Genomic DNA, 26,039 nt, shown 5'->3' with positions numbered 1-26,039 from the left:
TTTCTCCCCTCACACCTCCAGTCCCCACATATCAGCATCTTTTACTGGGCTTCCCTTCACTATGGTTAAGACCTTCTAGAGGAAGAAGGGACAGATTCTGGCTACTTTTGCAGCTATTAATTTGATTATTTCAGTCTCCACTTCGCAAACTTTTGGGTATATTGTTTTCCCTGCCAGATAAAATCCAATTTTCTTGCCTTGGCATTTAAGACCCTCAACTGTCTTGTATCAGCCTACTTTTCCGTTCTTATTTATTTGTTTTCCTGACTACACTTATATTCTTTCTGTTCCTAACTTCTGTATCTCGGTTGCACATGCAGATGCCTGCTCAGGTCAGGCATGTAAGACACATGAGTGAGTAGGCTGGGAGTGTATTAGGGATGGTGGGGTCTGTCGCAGACTGGGGAAGAAACAATGTGAATTCCCTTACTCCACCTTAAGAGGGCGGCTGCCGTGGTTGCTCCAGCTGTTAGTCACCATGTAGGAATGCAGTCCAGTGTCGCATGATTTTTGGAGAACATTAAGGGATTTTTCAAGAGAAGCTAGAAGGCTGATTTTTCTGTACATTTTTATTGTTGTGAATTTTGATTGATTTTTATTTCAAATTAAGAAAAGCGTGGACTGAAAACACATCTGTAGAACAACTGCAGTCCTCTGGCCCCAAGGTTGCAACCCTTGCCCATAAGGTCAAGTTCATGCCACTTTTTTCATGATCTTGTCCTTCCACCTAAAAGGGCTTTCTCCCCAGAGGGAAATTTCTGTCCTACTTTAAACTGTTTCTTTCATCTTGCTTTGTACCCAGGTTAGTTGTAGTTTAGGGGGAAACAAATATAGATTTTAGAGTCAGTCAGTTCTGGGCTGAGATTCTGTTTCTGGCCCTTACTGACTGCTTGACCTGGGGGCAAGTTGAGATCCAGTTTCCTCATCTATAAAACTAAAATAGTGATAGTCCCCTTGTACAATTGCTGTGAGGATTGGAATCACTTACGCAAAGTGTCTAGCACATAGTAGGCCTCCAGGTATTTTTTCATTATGAACGTAAGTCTTACCTCCTATACAAAGACTTTACTAGACTCTGAGCTCCTTAAGGACCAAGACTGGGCACATAGTATGTGATTAATAAATGTATGTTGAATAAGTGAACAAGATCCATCAAGTGTGGTGATTCCTGCCTCTTTATTCGTAAAGTAACATGCATCCTTATCTCAAGTGGTATTCGACTTGACTCACAGGTAAGACTTTGGGAAATATAAAAATCACTGTAGTTAAGGCTTTGATAGCTGCTACTGACCTCATGTGTTTGTCTCACCAGGTTATGACGTTGCTGGGCCTGTTGCAATTGGGCTCACTCACTGGAAAAATCCGTATGTGCAAGGCAGACCTCCCCTCCCGTCAGATCTGCCGCTCTTCATCTCCAAAGATGCAGGCATCTCCGGGTACTACCCGTCCCTCACTCGCAAGACGGAGCTGGCCACACCTTTGTCTTGCCCAGCCTCACTGTCCATCACTCCAGTGCCTTCTTACAGCAGCAGCAGCCAGGAAACCTTGAGTCAAGACACGACAGGTAACGTTGTTGGCTTCCTGTTAGAGATTCCGGACTCAGTATAGTGAAGGTTCACGTATTTGCCTGCTGACCAGGTTGCATCTGTATTTCTGCTTGTGTGATGTTATGGACGGCAACAATTTCCTCAAATTGACAGCTTGGCTTTGCCAGAAGGAAGGTTGGATGTCTTTAGAAATATCTGACCCAAGTCTGTATTTGATCTAGTTCTATTTAGTAAAATGATCATCTGGAAATGAACCCCTGAATCAGAATTCCAAGTTTTGTCATATGACTTTTTGTTGGTTTGTTTAATTTATTTAATCCTCTGTTTAGTGACAAGGCATCTGTCTTGAACTAAACTCTTGTATTCGAAAAAGTCATCAGAAAGTCATTTTGAACGCCTGAGTGGCTGCCAATTCATGTTACTCCTCCAATTCCATCTATGTCAGGGGTCTGCAGACTACTGCCCGTGGGCCAGATCTGACCTGATTAGTTCCACTCAAGAACTAAGAATAGTTTTTACTTTGTAAACGTGATTGGTGTCTTAGTGTATTCAGGTTGCGCTAACAAAAGCCTACAGACTGGATCGTTTATATGTGTAAACAACAGAAATTTATTTCTCACAGTTCTGGAGGCTGGCAGTTCGAGACCGGGGTGCCAGCATGGGTAGATGAGGGCCCTCTTCTGGGTCTCAGACTTCTCATTGTATCCTCACGTGACAGTAGGGGTGAGGGATCTCTGTGGGGTCTATTAGAAGCACACTAATCCCATTCACGAGGGCTCCACCTTCATGACCTAAGCACCTCCCAGGTGCCCACCTCCTAATACCATCACATTGGGCATTAGGAATTCAACATATGGATTTTTGGGAATTGGGGATGGACACAAACATTCAGAGCATACAGCTGGAAAAAATTCAGAGAATAATAATATTCTGAGACACGTGAAAGTTACATGAAATTGAAATTTCAGTATTTATGTGTAAAGTTTTATTGGGACACAGTCACACTCAGTCATATATTCATGTGTTATCTACGGTTGCTTTCTGGTAACAATGGCAGAATTGAGTAATTGTGACAGAGACCATATGATCTGCAAAGCCTAAAATATTTACTATCCAGCCCTTTACAGAAAATGTTTGCTGACTGCTGACCTGTGTGATCCTTGGGAGTTGTGACCTAAACAATTAGGGCAAGAAAACTGCTTACAGCATCTTACCTTAAAATTGACTGCACTTTAAATGAGCCACAGAAAGTTTGATCTATGCAAGGATAACCAGTTAATTGTGTTTGTAATAAAAACTCCGACTTGGAGGTTTAAATTTTGTAACATCTGTCCTGCCATGTTTTTCTTCCATAGATACAGCACTTTGTGATAATGGTTTAGTCGGCCAAATCCAGTGCATAATTCCTGTCCTGGAAATCAGTCTTTGAATGTTGACAGTCAGCATTCACAGTACCACTCAACCATTCACAGATGCTGCCACCTAGAGATGAGATGCTTATGTTGCAGACGTTCCAGATTGTCAAAAGCAATCTCTAAAACAGCCAATTGCATAAAATGTTCAGTCACCATTAAACTTGTTAAAAATGTCGACTCCTGGGCTCTATGCCAGGGGACACTGTGTTCATGGCGTAGAGTGAGCTTCAGCAGCCTGTGTGCTGCAGGCTGCCCCTCCTGGGGGCTTGATTCCTGAGGCTCACAGATACGCCGTGGGGGACGCCCTCCAAAGTATCTTTGGTTAAATGGCTAGATGAAAATCGAAGAGATTGAACTGTAGGGTACGGGCGGACACTTGCATGTCATCAGCTAGCTCCGCCATGGCAAAACTACCCATCTTTCTTGTCCGCCCTGAGGGTCATTTTGAGAGGAGAAAAATCATGATCTGGGGTGTGAACATTTTTCCATATGTATGTTTGAAATCTCCAGGGTTTTGATGTTATCACAAAGGGAAAACAACTCGGCTTGCTTTCAAAGTTCAGTAAAATCTGAACTTAAGAAATCAAGTGCTGCCTTTGCCGGAGTAGCTGAAAGGTTGTGACACTTCTTGACAAAGAGGAGTGTGAAATGGCAGCTGCCAGATGCACGATTTTACCACGTTTCCCTTTGAGTTGGCTTTTTTCAGAATACAGAGCACTGTACTCTGATATTTGGAATAGGTTTCTATTTTTAACTTGTAGGTTTTCAAAAACAAAAGCCCGTCATTCTCTTTATTCCTTGGAGCTTTCAATTAGCAATAAAATACTGAATTTTTCCAAGCAACTGGTATTATTATTATTTGTATACTTACAAAGTAAGCCTGAATATTTAATGATGTAGTACACAAGCATTTTATTGGTGTTTTATTATAGAAAAATTTAGATGCTGGTATAGCTTCTGGTATAAGTCTCAATTGTGATTATAAGGTCAATTATTACATTTATTTGACTCTTACAGGAATTTATTGATTTTAATATGTATTTTGTGTGAAAGCATCCAGTTTCCTTTCTTCTTCTTGTATTTCTTTAAAAAAATTTAATTTTATCATTTGTTCATATATATATATACACACACATATATATATACACACACATATGTGTGTATATGTATGTATATGTATGCACACACTTGTATATACATGCATATATATTTATGTATACATGTGTATGTGTATATATATGTATGTGTATGCACACACTTGTATATATATACACGTATATATACATATGCGTATATGTGTATATATATGTATATGTATATATAGATAGATAGAGAGAGAGAGAGAGAGAGAGAGAGAGAGAGAGAGAGAGACAGATAGATAGATAGCTTATGTTGCTAGTTTGAAGAAAACTCTGGGATGGGATAAGCCAGTTGAAGTCTATCAGAATGTCTTACAAATCCAGACTTTGCTAGACATACACCCTTCATATTTCACCCCTCATATTTTCTGAGCTTTCTTTTTTTTTTGCATACAGTATAAGTCTGATGAAGGAGCTGATGTGAAGGAGTTATTTTGTAGGCACGAAATAACTGTACAATTATTTCTCAATTGTGGGAGTTTTTTTATCTTTAAGAATTTAAAAATTATTTTTTTGTGTTTTATAAATCACACTACTCTACAATTTAGGAGCAGTTTAAAAAACACTAAATGACTAGAACTTCTTGAGTTCTCATTTTATTGAGCTGTTTTTACTCTTGCTACCACCCTATTCCATCATCCTTTCTCTTCATTGTGTGACTTACTTGTACAGTAGGTTTTCTTGTATTAAACTTTACTTAATCCCACTTGCCATCTTGTGTGGTGAACAACCTTGTGAAACTCTCCATGGTCCTGGATGTAGTGTTCTTTCCTCATGGCAGAGAATGTTTTAATCAGTAAATAAATCACAGCAGGTTAAGTTGAAAAAACAGTCTCCCCTTTTGGGATCGCTCCATCCATCCATCCATCCATCCATCCATCCATCCATCCATCCATCCAGTACATAACAAAGTTTCCACTCTGTACCATGTGCTGTGACAAATCCTTGGGATAGAAAATTCAGTGAGGCATCACCGCTGTCTCAGGAGCTCAAAGTCTACAGGAGAAGACAGATAGTAAATCAAGTATTTTAATTCAGTGTGATAAGTGCTTAGATAGAAGATTTCATATTAGGTGATTGTACACATGCATGTTTTTGTTAAGTTGTTTAACTGGTATACTATTAAAATACTAATAACATAGCATTAAATATACTATTATAAAAATATAATGTTAAAATATATTGGGTGCAAAAGATGTTATTAAATTATTTCTTCAATTAAAAGAAAATAAATTTGAGAGAACCATAGGAGGAAAGTTTGGAAACTATCCCCATGCCAGATATTTTGTATAGGTTTGATACCTAATTTTTGAAGACCACACTTTACAATTTGCATCACCACACAGCTTACATCTTTCGTCACTCCCCACCCCCAGCTGATCGTCGATTACTTTCTTCCATTGTATTCAGTTCCCAGCTGTATACTCCGATGACTCCAAAACAATACTTCCCCGTCTGATTTTGCTAACAAGCTTTAAAGATGTGTTTACAACTTCCTAGCAGACTTTTCAGCATGGATACAGTCCATACATTTCCAAATTTATGTTCCTTGAATGGAACTTTCTTCTGGTTGCTCTCAAAGTCAATTTCTTACTCAGTTTAATGGTGTCAGTCCATCAGACTCTCGATATAAAAACTGGCTGTCCTTATGCTTAACCCTCTGCTGGCCATCAGCCTCCACAGCCAGCTGGATAACACAGTCCTATGTCTGCCTTAGAAATATCTCTAATTCAGTGCCTCCTCTCCATCTCTACCAATACTATCTTAGCTCAGGTTCTCATCTTCTCTACCGAGATTAGTGCAGCCATCTTGTAACCAGCCTCCCTACGTTTTAATTCTTCCATGTCCACAGGGTTAGCTTTCCCAAATTCATATATGTCTACCTCCCTCCCTTCTTCTGTTTCTCCTTTCTCCTTTCACCTAGATCCCCTTGAACACCTCTGTTGCTTCCCCATTGTCAACCGAATAAACTGTAAACACTTCATACGTGGTACATAAGGGCTTTCTTAACTAGCTTTAACTGACAGTCTAGCATCTCTCACCACTCTCTACAGATGTATCCATGCAGTAGTTACACTTAATTCTTTATTGTTCCCTAAAGATTCATTATTTTTGCACATGTTTTACCATCTGCTTGCGTACCCTTCCTCACAGTCTCCTCCTAGAAAAAGTATTCTTCAAACCTAGCTAAGAGATGACCTCCTTCATGGATTCCGTTTTTTCCCCTCCGCATTTTTAAGTCATTCTTTATGTTTCCTTTGGCAATTCCTATAGACGTCTTGAATTCTGCTCTTATTATATACTGTAATATAATTTTCCTTTCATGTGTCTGGTTAGTTTACTAGATGTAAAGTTCTTGAGTTGAGAATTAGTGTCTTAATCATGTATTTGTTCAGTCATTGTACACCTGAGCATTAGAAAGTATGTTTTCTATTGTCATTAAAACTGCAAATTAGACACAGTTGAAGAGAGAATTAGGCCTGGAAGATATATCTGAAGAAATTACCCCAAATGTACTGTAGAGAGATAGGAGATTGAAAAATAAGGAGGAGGAGGTTGAAATACAGAAGACAGAATGAGAAAGTCCAATATATATACATTTAATAGAAATCCTGTTCTGGATTCTGAGAATAGAAAGAAAAAAGGAGAGGGAGAGAGAGAGGAAAGTAAAGAAAGAAAGGGGCAATGTCTGAGAATTTTCCAGAATTGATGAGAAACACAAATTCTTTGATTTATGAAATAATGACTACCAAGCAGAATAATTAAAAACAAATCCACGTATAAACATACTATGGTGAGTCAGCAAAAAAAACAAAAAAAAAACACAAAGGAAAAATCTTAGAAATAACCTGATTAAAAAAAACACATTACTTGCAAATGACAAACAAGCTAAGAATAGAGTTTCCAACAGTAATGATAGAGACAAGAAGACAGTGTATTGATATCTTCAAAGTGCTGAAGGAAATAACAGTCAATACAGAATTCCAAATACAGTTAATGATGATTGAAGAGAGAGGTTAGCAGAAGAATATTTTTGGAAAAAAACAGGGAGAGTGTATCCAATGCCCATCTATGTAAAGAATAAAAAAAAAAAAAAAGCCTATTTTAGAAAAGAAGAAAGGATTAAAATTAAAGAAATGAGAGAAAAAAATATATTTAATTCAAAAATATCTTTCTTGGAGAATGGTTTTCAACCAGGAATGATTTTGTTTCTCAAGGAACATCTGGCAATGTCTGGATATATTTTTGGTTGTCACAACTGGGCAGGAGGTATTACGGGCATCTGGTGGGTAGAGGCTAGAAATGCTGCTAAACATCATGCAATGCACATGACCTGATTCCTAACTCGGTGTCTCACGTTCATCATTAATTCTTAATGCTGCTTCCTCCCTTTCAGTTTCTCTTCCTGTGTGTTATACCTTTCCCTTGCAATGGATTCCTGCTTTTATGACATTCCCAGGTCTCTGCTCTCTCCTCTGGGGCTGTCTTTGATAAAGTATGTCTTTAGCACCCTTGATTTTCCCCCTTTTCCATGTTTTTTCACATCCTTTAACTCTCCCTAAATTGAATTTCATGCTGCACCAATGCGTTCACTTACATCGGTTTTCTCTTCTTCTTCATTTATACCAGTGTCTCAACCTTGGCACTCTGGACATTTTGAGCTCATGATGGGGTTGTCTGTGCATTGTAGATATGTGGCAGCACCTCTTGCCTTTACCCAATCTGACGCCAGTTGTGACACCCAAAATATCTCCAGACATTGTCGAATTGCCCCCAGTTGAGAACCACTAATTTATGTCAGTTAAGTCTGGTTCTGCCTCTGGAGCTCTGTTGAGTGGGAGTAATCTGGTGGTCATCATTGAGAATGGGGTCAAGCGTTCTAATGAGTTTTGCCCTATATTGAACAAGGGCCTTTTGCAAACTGTGCCCTAATCAAAATTCTGGAGTGAATTTCTTTCCAAAGAGAGAGATTATTTTCCCCCTGAGAATACAGGTGACACTTTTGATACTTGCCTACCAGCCACCAGTATACAGTCCTCTGAAATTATATTATAAACCAGAGCTTCTCCATTTGTATTCAAGACCAGCGGCAATCGCCTCGGGTCTGCAGACCCAGGAGTAAGGGAGAACTCATCCCTTTTGCCTGTGCCCTCCTTCCGCGTCTCCTGCATCTCACCACTTTCCCTCTAGGGGTCTCTTGGTTGAGCTGAATTTTAGAAAGAGATCCTTAATGAATTCCAAACATTCCTTATGGATTTTAAATAGGTTCCTCATTTGTGCAAGGGAACAGAAATGTGAAATGATTACCTCTATTCCAGATCAGTGATCATTTCCCAAGTCTAGCTTTTACTTGTGTACCTGTAGTCTGAGCACAGCACCGTGTCTTGTAGGATGGAAGATGTTGACGTACCTTTCCCAGGGACTTCGTTGGGCTTCCCGGTGCTCCTATATGGGTGAGCTCTGGAAACTTGAGATATGACGAACTGTGGTGATGCTGTGAATTTGCCTGAGGTGTAGAGTGCCCTAGAAGAGGTACTCATTTAATAGCACAATTTTCTTTCAACAAATTGTGATCAGATACACTCAGCATTGATGCTGAAGGAAACAGGGAGGTTTTGTATTTCTGAGCTAGGGGGCCACAAAAAGTGAGCCTGCAATTTGAGCTACTGATGTGACCAAAAGATGAAAGTAATCTGACCCAGCTGGAAGGTGGCATGCTCCCTTTTAGAGATGCCCAGAGCTGCTCACTGACCTGCCCCTGCTTGCATGCCATCTGCCCAGCAAGTCTAAAGCTGAAATTTCTGCTTGAGTGTTAGCCCAGATAAATTCACGGTACACAATAATGGGAGAACAGCTATCCTCGCTATGAAAAACAGGAAAAATGTAAATTAGACAGTTTCTAACCATTATATATATATTTTTATTAAATTTATTGGGGTGACAATTGTTAGTAAAATTACATAGATTTCAGGTGTGAAATTCTGTATTACATCATCTATAAATCCCATTGTGTGTTCATCACCCAGAGTCAGTTCTCCTTCCATCACCATTATATTTAAAATGGGTTTCTTATAGACAACATAAAGTTGGGGCTTGTGTTTTTATCCTCTCCGACAATCTGTCTTTTCATGATGTAGTTAGACCCCTCACATTTAAAGTGATTATTGCTATAATTGGATAGCTATCTACCTTGTTTGTAACTTCTTTCTGTTCATTGAATTTTTTTGCTGTTTCTTTTTTTCTCCCTCTTTTTCTGACTTTGGTTTTAATTGAACAGTTTATATGATTTTTTAAAAAAAAAGAATGGGTACCTACCCATGTCTCTCTCTGCCTTTAAAATTTTTCCTTTTGTCAAAATAGCCCTGAAGGGGTGTTTCAATTTTAATCTTGGACTAAATTTCCTGGTAAGGTTTAAATGGTGGTTAATATACTCAGGTTAGGAAGTTATAACAGGTAAACCACATGTCCTGGCTTTTGGGAAGGTGATTTGTGGTTTTCTAGAATACAGGCTGGGTAGAGGACGTCACAGTAGAAGGGCTGGCTTTTGAATAGAGGCTGTTCAGGTAAAGGACTGGTGTCCCAAACAGTGGGAGGGTGTGTGAAGGCTGATTCCAGGGCAGCTGGGGATAAATGTGTCCTTCACACAAGGTCAAGCACTGAATGCCTTATCCATAGAGATATTATTGCATGGGGTGCTTTGGTTCTCTGGGGCTCCTATTCCAGTATTACATTGATTTTTGGTGTTCCATGAGTTAACTGACATTTGTGCAGGCCCAGAATCTTAACCACCATGTATGTGTCACTTCTCTGAAAACACCTGACGTTCGCTGAGGACCACCTGTACTTTAGAACTAAGAGGAAATACTCCTTTGATGAGCAAATTGGCTAAGATAAATAAACCGCTGAGCTTTCTTCAACTTTCCTAATTTCCCCTTGTTCTCCTAAATTTTACTATATTGTTCTTTTTAGAATTCAAGTCTATGTCCCATCATTTAATTCTGATTCTAGCACAATCCTGTTCATTTCCTCCTCATGTGTAGTGGTTATTTAGTTTTAGAAGATTGAAAACAGTGAATCAGGGATTGATTAATGGCACACGAGGACAAAGTCAATTAAATGATGCAGCTTACTTGAGGATTTCTGATATAAGACACTGAAAAACTTGATTTAAAGCTGTATTAAAAATGATTTGCAAAGAATGATATATTTTAGAATTAAAAAAACCATTAAGATGGTCCAATAAACTCATCCATTCATCCAGTAATCTCAACTCTTGCTACACAAAGTGTCGTCCTCAATAGATAAGAGGGCATGAACTGGGATTAAGCAATATAGTCCAAAAGGGTCATTTTGGAGATAGCTTCAGTAGGACTTGGTGATTAGTGGATGTGGCATGTGAGTGAGTGGATATCCCAAGTACCTACAAGTTAAAATATGATACCGAACCTTTATAGTTTAGACCAGTGATCTTTTTAAAAAAAATTTTATTAAATTTTGGGGTGACATTAATCAGTAAAGTTATACAGGTTTCAAGTATACAATTCTATAACACCTACATATTGCATTGTGTGTTCACCACCCAGAATCAGTTCTCCTTCTGTCACCATATATTTGATCCCCTTTACCCTCTTTTGCCACCCCTCCCCCTTACCCTCTGATAACCACCATACTGTTGTCTGTGTCCTGAGTTTTTGTTTGTTTTTTGTCTTGTTTGTTTGTTGCTTTCAGTTTTATATCCCACATATGAGTGAAATCATATGGTTCTCAACTTTTTCTGACTTATTTCACTTAGCATAATCTCAAGATCTATCCATGTTGTTGCAAATGGCAGTATTTCATCTTTTCTTGTGGCCATGTAATATTCCATTGTGTATATGTACCACATCTTCTTTATCCAATCACCTATGGACACTTTGGTTGTTTCCATGTCTTGGCCACTGTGAATAATGCTGCAATGAACACAGGAGTACATATATCTCTATGGATAAGTGTTTTCAGATTTTTTTGGTAGATACCTAGAAAGGGGATTACTGCATTGTATGGTAATTCTATTCTTAATTTTTTTGAGGAAACTCCATACAGTTTTCCATAGCGGTTGTACCAGTTTATATTCCCACCAACGGTGTGTGAGGGTTCCTTTTTCTCCACAGCCTCTCCAACACTTGTTATGACTTGTCTTGTTGATGATAGCCATTCTAGTGGGTGTGAGGTGGTATCTCATTGTGATTTTAATTTGCATTGCCCTAATAGCTAGTGAAGTTGAGCATTTTTTCATATATCTGTTGGCCATTTGTTTATCTTCTTGGGAGAAGTGTCTGTTCAGGTCATCTGCCCATTTTTTAATTGGCTTGTTTCTGTTTTTGTTGTTGAGTTCAATGAGTTCTTTATATATGTATATATAGACCAGTGGTTCTCAAACTTTCATGTGAGTACAAATCACCTGGTGATCTTGTTAAACTGCAGCTCCTCATTTAGTAATGGGTGGTGAGGGGTAGGTGAGATTCTGCCTTTGTTACAACTTTCTAAATGATGGTCATGGAGCTTGGTATTTAGCACAAGACACAGACAACAAAAAATGAACCCCCCCCAAAAAGAAAAAAGTATCCAAGAATGTATGGCTACAAACAAGCAGATGCTGCGAAGGAAAGTGGTCTTTTTAAAGATCTTTGGCCATACTGTTTTTATCAAAAATATACCTCAGAGTTCCCAAAACACACTCCATAAAAATATTTGCTGTACCACTAGTTGTAAGCGGGAGGTTTGCTTATACCTTGTTATGGGAAAATTACTGACCTGTGAGGTATAAGGGTTCTAACATTTTCATATACATTTATTTATATACTAAAAACCAAACAAAAAATCCAAGCCACCATGGTAATGACTTGAGAGGCAGCTTAGTTTTCTTAGTTTTGGTTCCTTGAGAAAGAGATTCTGAGCCAGAGATGTACATGTAAGAAGTGTGTATTGAGGCACGCCCATGGGATCAATGTGTGTGTGTGTGTGTGTGTGTGTGTGTGTGTGGTGGGGAGCAGAAGGATGATGAAGGCAGGATTGGGCAGAGGGAGGATTTGGACAGTGATGATGCTCAGATGCCTCAGCCTGTCACATACGGAGATCTGGAACTGGAACAGCCCTTCAAAGGTGTCCCACAATGGGGCTTTTGTACCCTCCCATCATTGCCTGGATGCAGCCTTGTGCAGGGGAGGGGTATGACCTGGGGGAATTCTCGTTGAGGGCAAAACTCAGAGACTCAGCTGAGAGCCATGAGCACCAACTCTCAGGAGCAGGGGAGTTAGATGGCATCCTGCAGCATCTACTACATCAGATGACTGAGGTGAAGCCAGTAAGAGGATATAAATAGGAAGGGCAATTGGAGAGCGCAGTGGAGTTCTCAAGCCACGAGTACGGTAAGTCTGCTGACCTTTGTCAAACAACTTGTTTGTTAAATAGTGCTGAGGTGAAGTAGGTTTAATATTTTGCATGTGTGTTTTATCCGAGTTCATCCAGTGGGTTTGTGGACACCAGCTGACTTGTAAATCATTTGAAAGCCAAGACCAAGTAGAGGATCAGGGCTCAGAGTTCTCTTGAGAAGGAGGTCCAGCAACTGGGCAGGTTTTCTGAGCTCCTGGATTCAGGGTCAGCTTGTAGTTCTCTCTAGCAAAAGCGTTGCTGGTAACACCCTTCTGGTCACTATTCACCTGGTTATCATATTATGAGGGTCTGTTTGGAAACTTTGTATAGTCTTTGTCTCTTTCAGGAAAATAGGATACAACTGATTTATGGTTGGAGTTGGACAGTGGGAGAGTTAGGTCTACTTTTCTCACCTGAGGTAGTGTGGTTTGTGTTCATTCATTAAACAGCTGTTCACCGAGTGCCTACTATGTGTCAAGCACTGAATAGGTGCTGCATATTGTAAGGACCCACACAGGGCTCCTTTCTTTATGGAATGACAGTGGAGTAGGCTAGTGGATGAAACATATTAAACAGATATTAAGTAATTATACAAGTAAGAAAATTTGGTTTTCTCAATGAAAGAAAAGAACACTATTAGCAAGTATATCCAGAGGGGATTTAATTTAGATTTTGGAAACAGGTGAAGACTCTGTGTGACAGAGAGCTGAGAGAGCTCAAGGATGTGTTGGAGCTGGTAGAGATTATAGTGAGAATGTGGAATAGGAGATCAAAGACCTTGCTTCTCTTCTGCACTCTGCCACTTACCATTTTACCTTCACACGAAGGACTCGACCTCTTTGAGCCTTGATTTCTTCATTTGTAAAATGGTGCCGTCATGAGACTCAAGTGAGATTAAGTAGACAAAAGTGTTTTTCAAAATCCTGCAAGGGAGTTTCTGTGCAGCATGCTAGAAGTGCGTGGAAGCTGCTGGTCCTGTTAGTTACTCTGGCCCACTGATTCCTTCTGTTGCTTCTGTCACCTGTCTCCTGCTCATTTCTTCTGAGTTGGCTTGGATGCTGAGCTTGGTGAGTTGTAAAATTCTGTTCAACTACCTTTCAGCTTGTGGCTTTCAACTTTCTTTGACCATTACCTAGTACTTTCGTAGTGTTATCACTACTATTTTTTTCTCTTCTTCCTCTTCCTTCTGTCTCTATGTGTGTGTCTCTCTTTCATCCACACACACCTGAAAAAAATGTTTCAGGAAATAATACTTACTATTTGTCATATACTCTGATATTTTTCATTGCATTCCATCTTTTCCCCAAAAAAGTCCTAGTCAAGATCCATTAAATTGATGTTGTTGCCTACTAATTAATGGCAACCTGTAATTCAGCAACATTGATCTAGGTAAGATAATCTCTCAAATCCTTCCAAAAACAAATAAGGGTCACAGGGGTAAGTTTTTTCCTGGTGTGTGTGAAGTCTATTGTACAAGGAAATGCTTTCTCTTTGAAGACTGATTATTGTTTTTAAAAAATCATCTATGATGTGTGCGGGAATGAGACTGTCTTCCATGTTTGCAAAGCTATGATCCCCTCAAAAGGGCTCTGTGTTTCCTGAAGTTCTCACAGTGTTGAGTCAAAGAATCGTGGCAAAGGACCTTGTATCAGTTAACCGTTACCACAATACTACTGCAGGCCAAACAACCCCCCAAACTCAGTGTACAACACTAAGCATTTACTTATGCATCTGGAATTAGATGGCTCTGCTGATCTTGGCGGGGCTCACTCAGTGTCTCAGAGTTGGATGTCAGTTGGTTGATCTAGGCTGACCTCAGCTGGAGCAGTGAGGTGACTTGGCTTTGCTCCCCAAGTCTTTCAGCCCTGGCATGCTATCATGCAAAAGAAAAAAGAAAGGTTTCAAGCTTCTGCTGGGAACACATCAGGCAATATCCCATTGACTAAACCACATCACATGACTTAGCCCAGAGCTAATGGTGGGGCAGAATGTCTGTCAGTGGGTGGGCACTGCAAGTTGCATGGCAACGGGATGTGGAATCAGGGAAGGATAACAAATTGGAGCTGGTAACACAATTTATTCTAGCCTATCTCACACACATATAGTCTTCTTGACTCACAAGTGGACCTTTTCTCAAGGAAGGCTCAGATCTGCATCTTTAAGGCTGTTTTCCTGAAAGAGACACCATGCTGTCCTCCTCATACTCTGGTTGGGTTGTCCTCTTTTACTTAAACTTCCTTGTAAAGGCCCCTTCTCTCCAGGGTAGATCATCTTAGGAAAGTAAATGTTTGAGGACTCCCTGCCCTGCCAACATCGGAGATGTGCCTGGATCTGCCTGAAGCCTAGCTGTGGCATAATGTAGATTAAGCCATAACCCACACTATAGTTTTTACTCCTGTTGTTCCCAGTTCTTCCTAGGAAGATATTTATGCCATTATATTATGGAATTTTGAGTTGACTCATGAAGTTAGATATCTAAATGAGAGAGATTTTAATGAGTAAAGCTACTAACATTTGATGTCAAAATACTGTCTTTTGTTGCATAATCCCCCTAAGACTTAGCTCTGAATTTCTAGCTCTGTTAGACACCCCTACCTTCATGTTCCCACAAAAACCTGTCTGAACCAATTCTGTGTTCCCTGTTTCAGCAAACTGATCACCATCCATCCTCTTTCTCAAACAGACAGTGAAGAGTCATCTTAAACCCCCCATTCACAGCCATTATCTATCAGTTCTTTTTCTCTTGTGAATAACAGTGTCAGCCAGACACTAAACTTGTTCTTTGTTCATTTACTGGGTCAGGTTCTGTGCTAAGCACTGGGGATGTGAAGGTGACTAATACATGACTCCTTTTTGAAGCTCAGCATCTAGTCAAAAAGGAGAATTGTCAACACATAACCCACACTATAATGTGGAGCTATGAATAAAGTGTTTTTCTCAGTCCTCTCCTACATCTAATTGCTCTTCAATTCTTGCTCATTCTGCCTCAGAAATGTATCTTAAATCTACCCTCTTTTCTTCATTCCTCTGGTCATTTCCCATGCCATGGATTAAAGCTTTCTATTCTCTTACCTGGGCTGGGGCAGTAGTCTCCTGGATGGGCTCCCTGCCTTCACTCTTTTCTCAATTTGTTCTCTCCTCCCTAGTCACTTGGTATCAATGGCTAAAACATTGGGCCCAATGTGCCATTCCTTGGCCTAAGAACCATCGGTGACTTTGGTCGTTTTACAATAAGCAGAACATAGAATGACCATAGAAGGCAGCAATTTTAGTCCTGGGTATATTCCCAAAAGAATTGATAACAGGTGTTCAAATAAACTTGTGCACCAGTGTTCATAGCAGCACTAGTCGCGATAGCAAAAAGGAGGAAACAACCCAAATGCCCATCAACTGATGAATGGGTAAACAAAATGTGGGATAGTCACGCAATGTAATATTATGCAGCCATAAAAGGAATAAAGTACAGATATATGCTACAACATGGACGAATCTTGAAAACTTGTTAAATGAAAGAAGCCAGACACCAAAGGTTACATGTCGTATTATTCCATTTATATGAAAAATCCAGAATAGATCTATAGAGACAGAAAGCAGATTAGTGGTTGCCAGGGGATGAGGGGAGAAGGAGCAGTGATTACTTAATATGTACAGGATTTCCCTTTAGAGTGAGGAAAAGGTTCCGGAGCTGGAGAGTAATATGTTTGCACAACATGATTGACTGTACTAAAAGTCTCTCGTGGTAACTTTGTTCTGTGTATTTTACCACAATAACATAAATGCAAAACAAACAAAGCATCAGTGGTCCCTGACTGGCTATAGTTAGAGTTCAGACTTCATAGCATGGGGTCCGACACCCTCACGGTCTGGCCTGGCCTGTTTGCCCCAAGCATCCTGTGTTCTGGCTCTACTTGGTGTACTGCAATGTCTTCCTGCCTTTGCTGAGCCGAACGCTCACCTGGAGTGTCCATTCCTCCTCCTCTTCTGCTTGATGAAATTGAAGACCTGGCATAAACGCCATTCCTCTGAGGGCTTCCCCAGGCTCCATGCGCCTTCCTCTGTGTGCCCATGGCACCTTACTCAGATAATTAACCACAGTGAGTCAGAGCTGAGTGTGTATCTACACGGCCAAATGGTGAGTGTTGTGCAGACAGCGAACGTGTGTGGCCTGAATTTGGATCCCTGTGGCCTTGTACAATGTGAGATACACAATAGTTGATCAGTATTTATTGAACTAATGGCTTAATGATGAAGTCTTCATTCTGTCCTTAAACTAATTCTGTATCGCTAATCCTTAATTTATAACTCGGCCACCATCACTGTACTTTGATTACAATCCTCCTTAGTTATCTGCATCTAATTACCATTAATTGACTTAACCCTAACAAATTTCTCCCTGGTTTACTACCACCTGCTGCTTACCTTCAGTACGAGTATTTGTTTTCTTGACCGTTTGCGCACTCACTTGGCTCTCACCTACTCTCCAGTTTGCTGCTATTGCAGCTCATGTTGTCTTACCTCCCTTCCCTACAGAGAGATCCTTTCAAACCTTAACATGTAACCATTTTAACTGTTCTAGGGAAAAGACAAGTGACAAAGAACAAGTCTTCTACTACTTTATTAGAGTATCATTTGCTCTTAGATAGCGTAGTTTGCAAAGAGGGTCTAAGTGATAAAGCACTCGGAGAAAGGGGGTAGTTTCCTTTAATCCTAAATCAGGACTTCATGTGTCATTATTAATTACTATTGCTGCTGTTATTATTTTTTCAAGCATTAGATACCAGTTACTTATTAGGTAAAATGCAATGACAAAAATCCTTAAGTTCTAGCTAAGTGACTTTTGGATGTTTTACTTTGTCCATGTGTACTGCTAGCCTTCCCCCTCACCCACAATTATTGAGCTATAATTGGCATAAATAAGTTTAAGGTGTAGAACATGATGGTTTGATATATGTATATATTGCAAAATGATATCACAGTAAGTTTAGTTAACATCCATCATCTCACAGAGTTGCAATTTCTTTTTTTCCTGGAGATGAGAACTTTTAAGATCTCTCTCAGCCACTGTCAAATGTACAATCCAGTGTTGTTAACTAGAGTCATCACAGTGTACATTAGACCCCTCAGAACTTATTTATCTTACAATGCAAGTCTGTACCTTTGATCACCTTCATCCATTTTTCTGCACCCCCCACATCTGGCAACCATCAATCTGTTCTGTTTTTATGAGTTTAGCTTTTAAATTTTTCACTGGTAAGATTGATCGTACGAGGACGTTATTTCTCTTTCTCTCATTTACTTGACTTAGCATATTGTCCTCAAGGTCCATCTATGTTGTTGCAAATGGTAGGATTCTCTTTGTCATGGCTGAGTAATGTTCCTGAGTGTGTGTGTGTGTGTGTGTGTGTGTGTGTGTGTGTGTGTGTGTGACATTATCTATTCATCTGTCGATGGACACTTAAGTTGTTTCTATATCACGTTTGCCTGGACCATTGTTCTGTCACTGGTCTTCCCTGGAGTCTCTCTGGAAACTTCGCTGAAGTCTCCGTTCTCCATGAGACTTAATCTCTTTAAAGGGCAAATCTGGTGATGTCACTTCCCTTTGTAAAACTTGAGTGGTTCCCGATTGTCTAGAGAATAAAATTCAGTCTCCTTAGCCCTTCATGATTGGGCCCCTGCCTGTCTCTTTTCAGTCTCATCTCTGAGTACTTCTATATACTCTCCTTTGCCTGACTTAACTTCTAAGATAGGCCTGATTATTCTGTACTGTATGACAAGAACCTTGACCTTGTAGAGGGTGGAGTGAGTCACTGCAGACTTTGCAGTTGAGGAGGGTGAATTTCACACTTGGAAGGAATCTTTGAAGGCCACTGAGGCCACTCACCCCATTAATTCCTGATAAGAAAATGTTTGTTCTCTGAAGGCAGATTGCCAACCTGCCTCCTGTTTATTCTGATTTATAAAATGGGAATAGTACCAACTTTCATACAAGCAAATTATGAAGTCTAAAGCCACCATTAAATTCATCAAGGATTATAATCCCACCTGTCTCTTACATTCCTTTTCTTTTACAGTTTCTGCAGCAGGTTTTCCTTCTCTGTGTGTCTTCCATCCATGCATGCATGTTACTCTTTTTGTGCTTTTTGCCAACCTACTTTGATCAGTTTATTCACTGTATCTATTCACCAGTCCCTCAAGGACTGTGGATTTTAATATCAAGGAAAAAAATTCATTACTCAGGACTCCCCTTAAAAAGGAATGGCTGATGGTGCCAGGTGGTTACTAGACTTATTGGGGAGATCACCTCATAAATTATATAAATGTCTAGCCGCTTTGCTGTATACCTGGAACTAATATAAAACAACATTGAATGTCAACTGTAATTGAAAATAAATAAAAGCCTACTCGTGACCGGAAGCCTTACCAGTAACAAACAGTCAGTCACCACAGTTTATATGTCATATGTATTTTAATACTGTATTCTTACAATAAAGTAAGCTAGAAAAAAGAAAATGTTATTAAGAACCATGAGGAAGAGAAAGTGCATTTACAGTAAGTATGGAAAAAAAATCTGAGCATAAGTGGATACATGCAGTTTAAACCTGTTGTTCTAGAGTCACCTCTATTTAAATAGCTACATAATCTGATTTGGAACATCAGCTAATTAAGTTAACTTGTATCCAGTTGTTAGAACTTTGCAATTTCTGAAGTGTTTTACAATTAATTAAAACCAGAAGGACCAAAAATAAAACAAGCAATGGCTGGGAAGGATCACGTCAGACTCAGGAAAGTCCTAAATGAGCCTCTTTGGATCAGAGATGGGTAGTTGAGGGCCTGGCCGGGCGCCCTTCCTTCTTCAGCCTGGAGCTCGTCTGCTCTGAAATGCTCTGACCCACAGTGACACTGTTCATGGACAGACTCTTGCCCCAGGGGCACCTGCCCTTGGTGCTGGCTCATTCAGGATGAGAGAAAGGCTGACATTGAACTGTTCTTGAATGTGAGTTGTTAGTGCAGATGGTGGCCTCCGTGTGTGATGCTTGCCACGTGACCAGTGTCTGAGAGCAGTTGGGCACCTTCTTCCTACACTCACTGATGCTCTAATCCTCCTCAGAGGCACATGTGCAAGTGGAATGAGGCGCTGGCCCAGCAAGGAGCCAGTCCCCAGTTTTCTAAGGGGCCTCTCTGTGTCCTTAGGGGCAGGTCTGGAATTCAGTTCCTCACAGAAGCCATGCTACTCTCCCAAATTTTGTGATTCAGTAATGATAGCTACCACTTACATCCCTCTAAATAGTTCCCAATGGGTTTCCACATGCATTATCCTACTTGATGTTCACATTGACCGTGTAAGGTAGTACTGCTGCAACAAAGTACCACAAACTTACGGGCATAAAACAACAGAATTGTATTCTCTCACAGTTCTGGACGCCTGCCAGCAGTTCGAAATTAAGATGTCAGCAGGACTGTGCTTCCTCCAAAAGCTCTTGAGAGGAATCTTCCCTTTCCTCTTCCAGCTCTGCTGGCTCCTGGAGTTCCTTGGTTTGTGATAGCGTAACTCCAGTCACTGCCTCTGTGCCTCTGTCTTCACACAGCCTTCTTTCTGTGTGTCTGTCTTCTTTTCTGTCTCTTCTAAGAACACTTGTCATTGGGTTTAGGGCCTATCGCGTCCTGCACGACAGGAGTTGTGGGAAGCCAGAAGGGCGGCCCAGGGTTAAGAAAGACAGTAGCCAAGAATAGAGGCCAAAGGACTCAAGCCTCAAAGACTGAGCCCCAAATTGGGCCAGCTCGGGCCACCTCATAGCTTTTATTGGTTAACTTCTGAGGAGGTAAAGATTGTTAATCTCAAGATCTGTGTGTTACGTGGCCTTGTGCTCCAGCTTGTACTTTGCCTTCACACACACCCGCAATCCCGGGGGATCCATTGAAGGGGAGGGACCGATATTGTTCCATTGGGTCTCAGTTTGCTGAGACATCCCCTCAAGGAAGCTTCTCTGATACCTCTTCATCGGGCCTCAGTTTACTGAGGCCCTCTTGTGAAATCCTGGGAAGAGTGCGGGGGTAACAAATGATTTGGCAGCTCTAAGGCAATAAGGGCCCGTTCTAATCCAGGAAGATCTCATCTCGAGATCCTTAGTAACATCTGCAAAGACCCTTGTTCCAAATAAGGTCACGTTCTGAGGTCCCAGGTGGGCATATATTTTAGGGGGCACCATTCAACCCACTACAGGTAGGTACTAGAATACTCATTTGCAGATGTGGAAACTTAGGGAGGGTACATGTTTTGCTCAGGGGCATGTCAGAGCATGGCCTTAAGCCCAAGTCTTCCAACACCAAATCTCATATCTTCCCACTGGGCCATGTTGGGCCCCAGTCTCTCTCTCTGTGGGTATCTGTGTGTAGTGGGAGCATTGCTTTCACTCCATGTACTTAGTTAAGCCTATACTGTGTATGCCTTGTGCAATGCATACGAGTATATCCTTATCGAATTAAGAACAGACTAGAATGGAGGGTTCTTAACATGGCTGACACCAGAATCAGGGGAGACTGAGTTAATAATGGGTTTCTCTGTGTTGGCTCTGTCACTTCTCTCTCCTTATTCTTCTCTTTTCCCATGTCTTTAGGACTATCAGGAAAGCCTGGGCAAAGCTTAGCTGCTACAGTTCTGTGGTGAGTGTGGCTGAGCTGACTTGGCAGAGGATACGAGACCCCTCAAACATAGCTGCGTCCTTCTTTCCTTTGACAAAAGGCACCTATATCCCAAACCTAAAGATTGAAAGGAAATGTATAGAGAAACTGAAGATGTTTATATTTACATGTCTTAGGAAGGCTAGGTAAAACTGAGGGAGGTCAAGGTTGTGAGGTGCTCTTCTTAGCCCATTTTCCCCATGGAATCCTGCTGTGTAGGACCCTGTCCCCAGGGACAGTTCCCATAGTCCCAAGTTTTCCTTTTTTGCTGCTATATAAAGACTTTCTGCTCCCAGGTGCCATTTTTCTCAATGACTTATTTTTCTGTTTATCTCTTTTTATTTATTTAAACATTTTATTACCAAATTTTCAGACACATGAAAAGGCATAAAAATATGATGAAAATATATGTCCTCACCACTTACCTGCAGCTATCACACAATATTGGTGCATTTGAAGCATTCACTTCCCCACAGACGTAACCTGTACTCTGAATGTTGGGTTTACCTTCCCACACACTACTTTAGTGTTACGTCATTCCCTCTGTTCCTTTGTGACACAAAACCTTGATCTCAAGGGAATGCAGTGATCCTTTAGGTTTTGGAGAAGGCCATTGGGGAAGACATTTAGGGAAAGATAATAGGGTTAATATTTATTGAGCATTTGTATGTACTGGGTTCTATGTCCGGTGTTTTCCATGCACTCATTGACAGCAGCCATCGGCATTTGTAGTTGTCATCCTTGTTTTATAGCCATTTAGATAAAGAGCAGAAATGGTAACTGCCCCAAAGTCTAACAGCCAATGCCTGTTTGACTGCACCATGTTGTTTCTCTTCAAATTGCTGCTTATCTTTCTCTCAATACAGGGTGGCAAGGAGGGTACTTGTTGGCAGCCCTGGCTATGAATTGGCTGTGTGACTCTTAATGAGCTTCCTGACCTCCCTGGTCTCCCCTCATCTCTAAAGTGAGGAACATTGAGTCAATCTTTAAGGTTTCTCCTGTTTTAAAAGTCTATTAATCTCTTACACACATGCAGATAGACGTGCTTTCATGCTTTGGCATCTTATCTAAGGCCCTTTTCCTCCAGTCTCCCTTGAAGACATTCAGGTGGGCACTTTTCTGTCACTTTGACATTCCTTTGTGTCACACCCCCATCAGCTTGGAGGGCGAGGATAAGGGCCTGTAGCTACCACTACAGGCTAATCCCTGAGAGGTGAGAAATGCGAAGTATTCAACTTGGCTCTTGCACCCTCTTCCTCCTCCTCCTCCTCCTCTACCCAGGTCCTTTCCGATTTACTTAGACTTTCACCATCTGAAAGCAGTTTAGCCATAACAGAACTAAAAAGGCCTATTTCCACCCAGTAAAAAGGCTAAATGAACAGGGCTAATTTGTTACCCTAAGGGCATTTGTTACCCAGGTGAATATCCAGTTCCCCTCTTCTCTAGCAATTTCCACACTGTCTCCTTTCTCCACCCACAGTCACCTGTTCACAAATGCCCGCCTTTCAAATGGGCAGCTCTTGCAGAAGCCCCCTGACCCCCTCCTGTCCTGCTGCAGGAGCTGGTATCCAGCATGCCCCATTCCCAGTTCACGTAGCTCTGGGCACTTTTATTGTCATCGTGGGGCTTTTGTGAACTGGCCTTGAATTTTGCTATGACTTATAACCCTGTTTCTGGCATTCATTAATTAATATACTCCTCATTTTTTGAGCGCGTGCCAGGCTTGTTGCCACTTCCTGACAATATAAGAGGAATACATACTCCTGAACCACTTGGCGAGCTTGTTTTCTGCATTCTAAACAAAAGGCCTCATAACCACTTCGTTCCTAAATTGAAGACCTACTGTTTTGCATCTTAAGGAGAAGCAGCAAGGACGGGGGCTTTATTTGGTTAAAAGAAGCCTCTACGGAGACTCCATACATTTAGCTGCAGGCTACTTTTAAACTGGAAAACCTCCTGACGCTTGCGGATGGCTGGGATAATTACCAGATGATCATTTTTGTTCCTTTAATTCCTCAGGGCATCATTCCATCAAACGTATGTTCTGGAAGGAATAGTGCTGATTATGTATAAAGTGAAAACTAATGCTATTGGTCACACTGTTATTGTGAAATGACAGATGAGTCCAGCAGCCATCGTTGGTTACAGGTGAGTTCAGGGAGCTGCTCGCCTATTAGGATTTGCAAGGAGACATTGTTCTACCTTAGAAGGACATCGATTAAAGTGAGTACAAATGTCAAATTGCTTTATTTAAGAAATATACCGAGAAGGATTGAAAATTTGGCAAAACCTTGAGTTTTCTTAGAACTAGGAGGAATGAAGCATTTGATTAATGTCCTGGGGGAAGAGCAAAATCAACTTCTTAATGGAGAAGGACTGTTAGAAAGTCTGGATTTTGAGACACGCTCCAAGTTATTAAGTCCCGGCTCCACAACTGATTTGCCTGAGAACCTTAGACACATCCTATCAGTCAAATTCCTGTCTGATAATGAAATGCCACATTGAATTGTACATGAAGCTTGCCTCTGAGTACCATTTTTAAGCTGGAAGTGTAAATATAATTAATGAAGTTGTGTAAAAGAAAACAACAATGGGAGATAGTCAAGCTGTGATGTGAAGACTGCCAAAACACATTCTCCTTGGTTTTGCGGAATGATAGTGGTAGAAGTTAGAAGTCTTAGGCCAGGCCTCACCTAAGAATCTCTCCTTTCTCTACCGCAACAGGAAACACGGTCAAAAGCAATGTCTGTGGAGGGAGCGTAGACAAGTCCTCGATGCTTTGTAATACAAGTATTTCTTAATCACAGTGTCTGGTAGAATGAAGGTGATGGAGATTACAAATTCTTTGAAACCCATGGAAAAGGTTATGACTCTGACCTTGTATCTTTCGACATTTATTTCTACCCTCATCACACTGCATTTTAATTTACATGCTTACATACCCAGCTCTCTTGGGTCTCTGAGTGCCCCTGGGTCAGGTACTTTGTCTTATTTCTGCATTTTCAGTGTATTTTTAGCACAGGACTTGTGCCTTATCGGTCCTCAGTGTGTTTGTTGAATCAAATTGCTTTGTTTTGTTGGTTGTAGCTTTTGAGTTGTAAATACCATACTTTTATGTTTTTACTAGTATCTTTGAATGACAGAAGATATTTTTCTGTAACTTAAAATGTTACAATTTCCTCAAATTTTCAGGTTTCCCCATAGTGAGTTCACGTCACACTCAGCTATTTTAGGGAGAGTGGAAATAGCATTAATTTTGGTAGTGCAATTCTGTTCTTAACAATTGTCACCCCAATAAATTTAATAAAAAAAAAAATCTCAATGACTCCCTTAAATCTAAGTAATCCACAGATATTAAAAATGTCATGTCATGAATCTCTGTGCCTGTGATAGCATCTAGTGTATGAAAAACCATCTGTTTAGATAGCTATTTATGATGTGTTACATAGCTTCTCTGAAACCAGGAAACAACCAAAATACAAAGACAAAAAAAAAACAACAACATGGATGTTTTGTAGGATTAAAAATGACTGTGTGAATAGTCATTTTTAATCCTACACAACATCCATGCTTTCTCACAGGAAGACTTCTGAAGTCCATTTTCTTGGATGGCATTCATTAAATGTAAAATTATGCGTCCTTATCAATCTCACTTTCCTCATCAAGGATGCAAGGATATCCTGAGAGGTATGCTTTTGTGATTTTAATACAAAGGAAAGATGCTGGTGTTCTAGAGGGCTCCTGCAATGGATCTGGCCTCTTAATAAATAATGCAGACAGATGACTAGAATATTCATGAAGATGGAAATATAATTGTTATGTTGGTGTTAGGGTCTAACAATGAGAGTTTGCAGTGTGGTCATCTCGCTGGGGTGGAAGAGGACACCTTGGGGTTTCACTCTTGCCTCTGCCAGTACCAGCTGTTGTCCGTGGGTAATTCCTTAGTGTCTCTCTCGGTGATATGAGGCTGTTAGAAATTTGCATACTGGGTTGTTGTGGTGCTTAAATGAACATGGAAAATTTTCATGTGAACTGTAAAGGGATGTACAAATACAGTGTTACCTCGGTTTTCGAACGTAATCCACAAGTCCTGAAACGTTCAAAAACAGCCGACAGCTAGGCCTTAGGATCTTGCACTCAGCGGAAGCCGTGTGACATGTTCGACTTCTGAGTCATGTTCGAAAAACGAAGCATTTACTTCTGGGTTTACGGCATTCATAAACCAAAATGTTCGTCAATGGAGATGTTTGAAAACTGAGGTACCACTGTATTTATAAAGAATTAGAGGGAAGATCATCTGGATTGTAGATTACTCCTAGGAAATCTTTGTTAGTTCTTTGGACATAATTAAGTACAGATTCATTTGAGAAGGGTATACGTTCCCTCCCATGTCTAATATGATCTCTTTGCTTCCTAGCCTGTAGGTCTATGGTCGGGCTCTGTTAAGTCACTTGAACTTAAACACTTACCATGAAAGCCATCTCTTGTGCAGGCTCCAGAGGCAGAATTATAAATTGGCTATAGGATATTGGCTTAACACGTATTTCCAGGAGTAAAATGAATTTAGAATTTTATTGAGTACTATTTGATGTATTTCCACATAATGTTTTTCTCAACCATATTATCTAAACTTTCAGGAGAGAGCGTTTACAAATTTCAAGTACCGGTAATTCAGCTTAGAGATTGTTGATTATGTAGATAGCAATAAAAACATGTTCTATTACTTTTAGAATTTACAAAATGTTTGTCTCTCTGGATATAGTGATGGTTATGTTATACCATGTTTCTCTTTTTTGCTTCGGTTACCAGGAGACTCAAAGTTCAACTTTTAATTAGAGTGACGATTT

The 26,039-nt window shown here is 40.4% G+C and overlaps 1 protein-coding gene across 2 annotated transcripts in view; it reads left to right on the top strand.

Annotated features, from left to right (window-relative positions):
- Positions 1-26,039, top strand: part of ANO4 (anoctamin 4) — a 359,351-nt gene that overhangs the window by 19,640 nt on the left and 313,672 nt on the right. For both annotated transcript variants that reach the window (XM_074326212.2, XM_074326210.2), the window contains exon 3: positions 1,313-1,564. In XM_074326212.2, coding sequence (XP_074182313.2) covers positions 1,313-1,564 — 252 coding nt within the window. The remainder of the gene's footprint in view (positions 1-1,312; positions 1,565-26,039) is intronic.

The sequence above is a fragment of the Rhinolophus sinicus genome, chromosome 1 (assembly GCF_057876585.1).
Source record: "Rhinolophus sinicus isolate RSI-liver-muscle chromosome 1, RSI-T2T, whole genome shotgun sequence".
Classification (NCBI taxonomy): Eukaryota; Metazoa; Chordata; class Mammalia; order Chiroptera; family Rhinolophidae; genus Rhinolophus; species Rhinolophus sinicus.
This window is presented reverse-complemented; position numbering and strand designations above follow the sequence as displayed.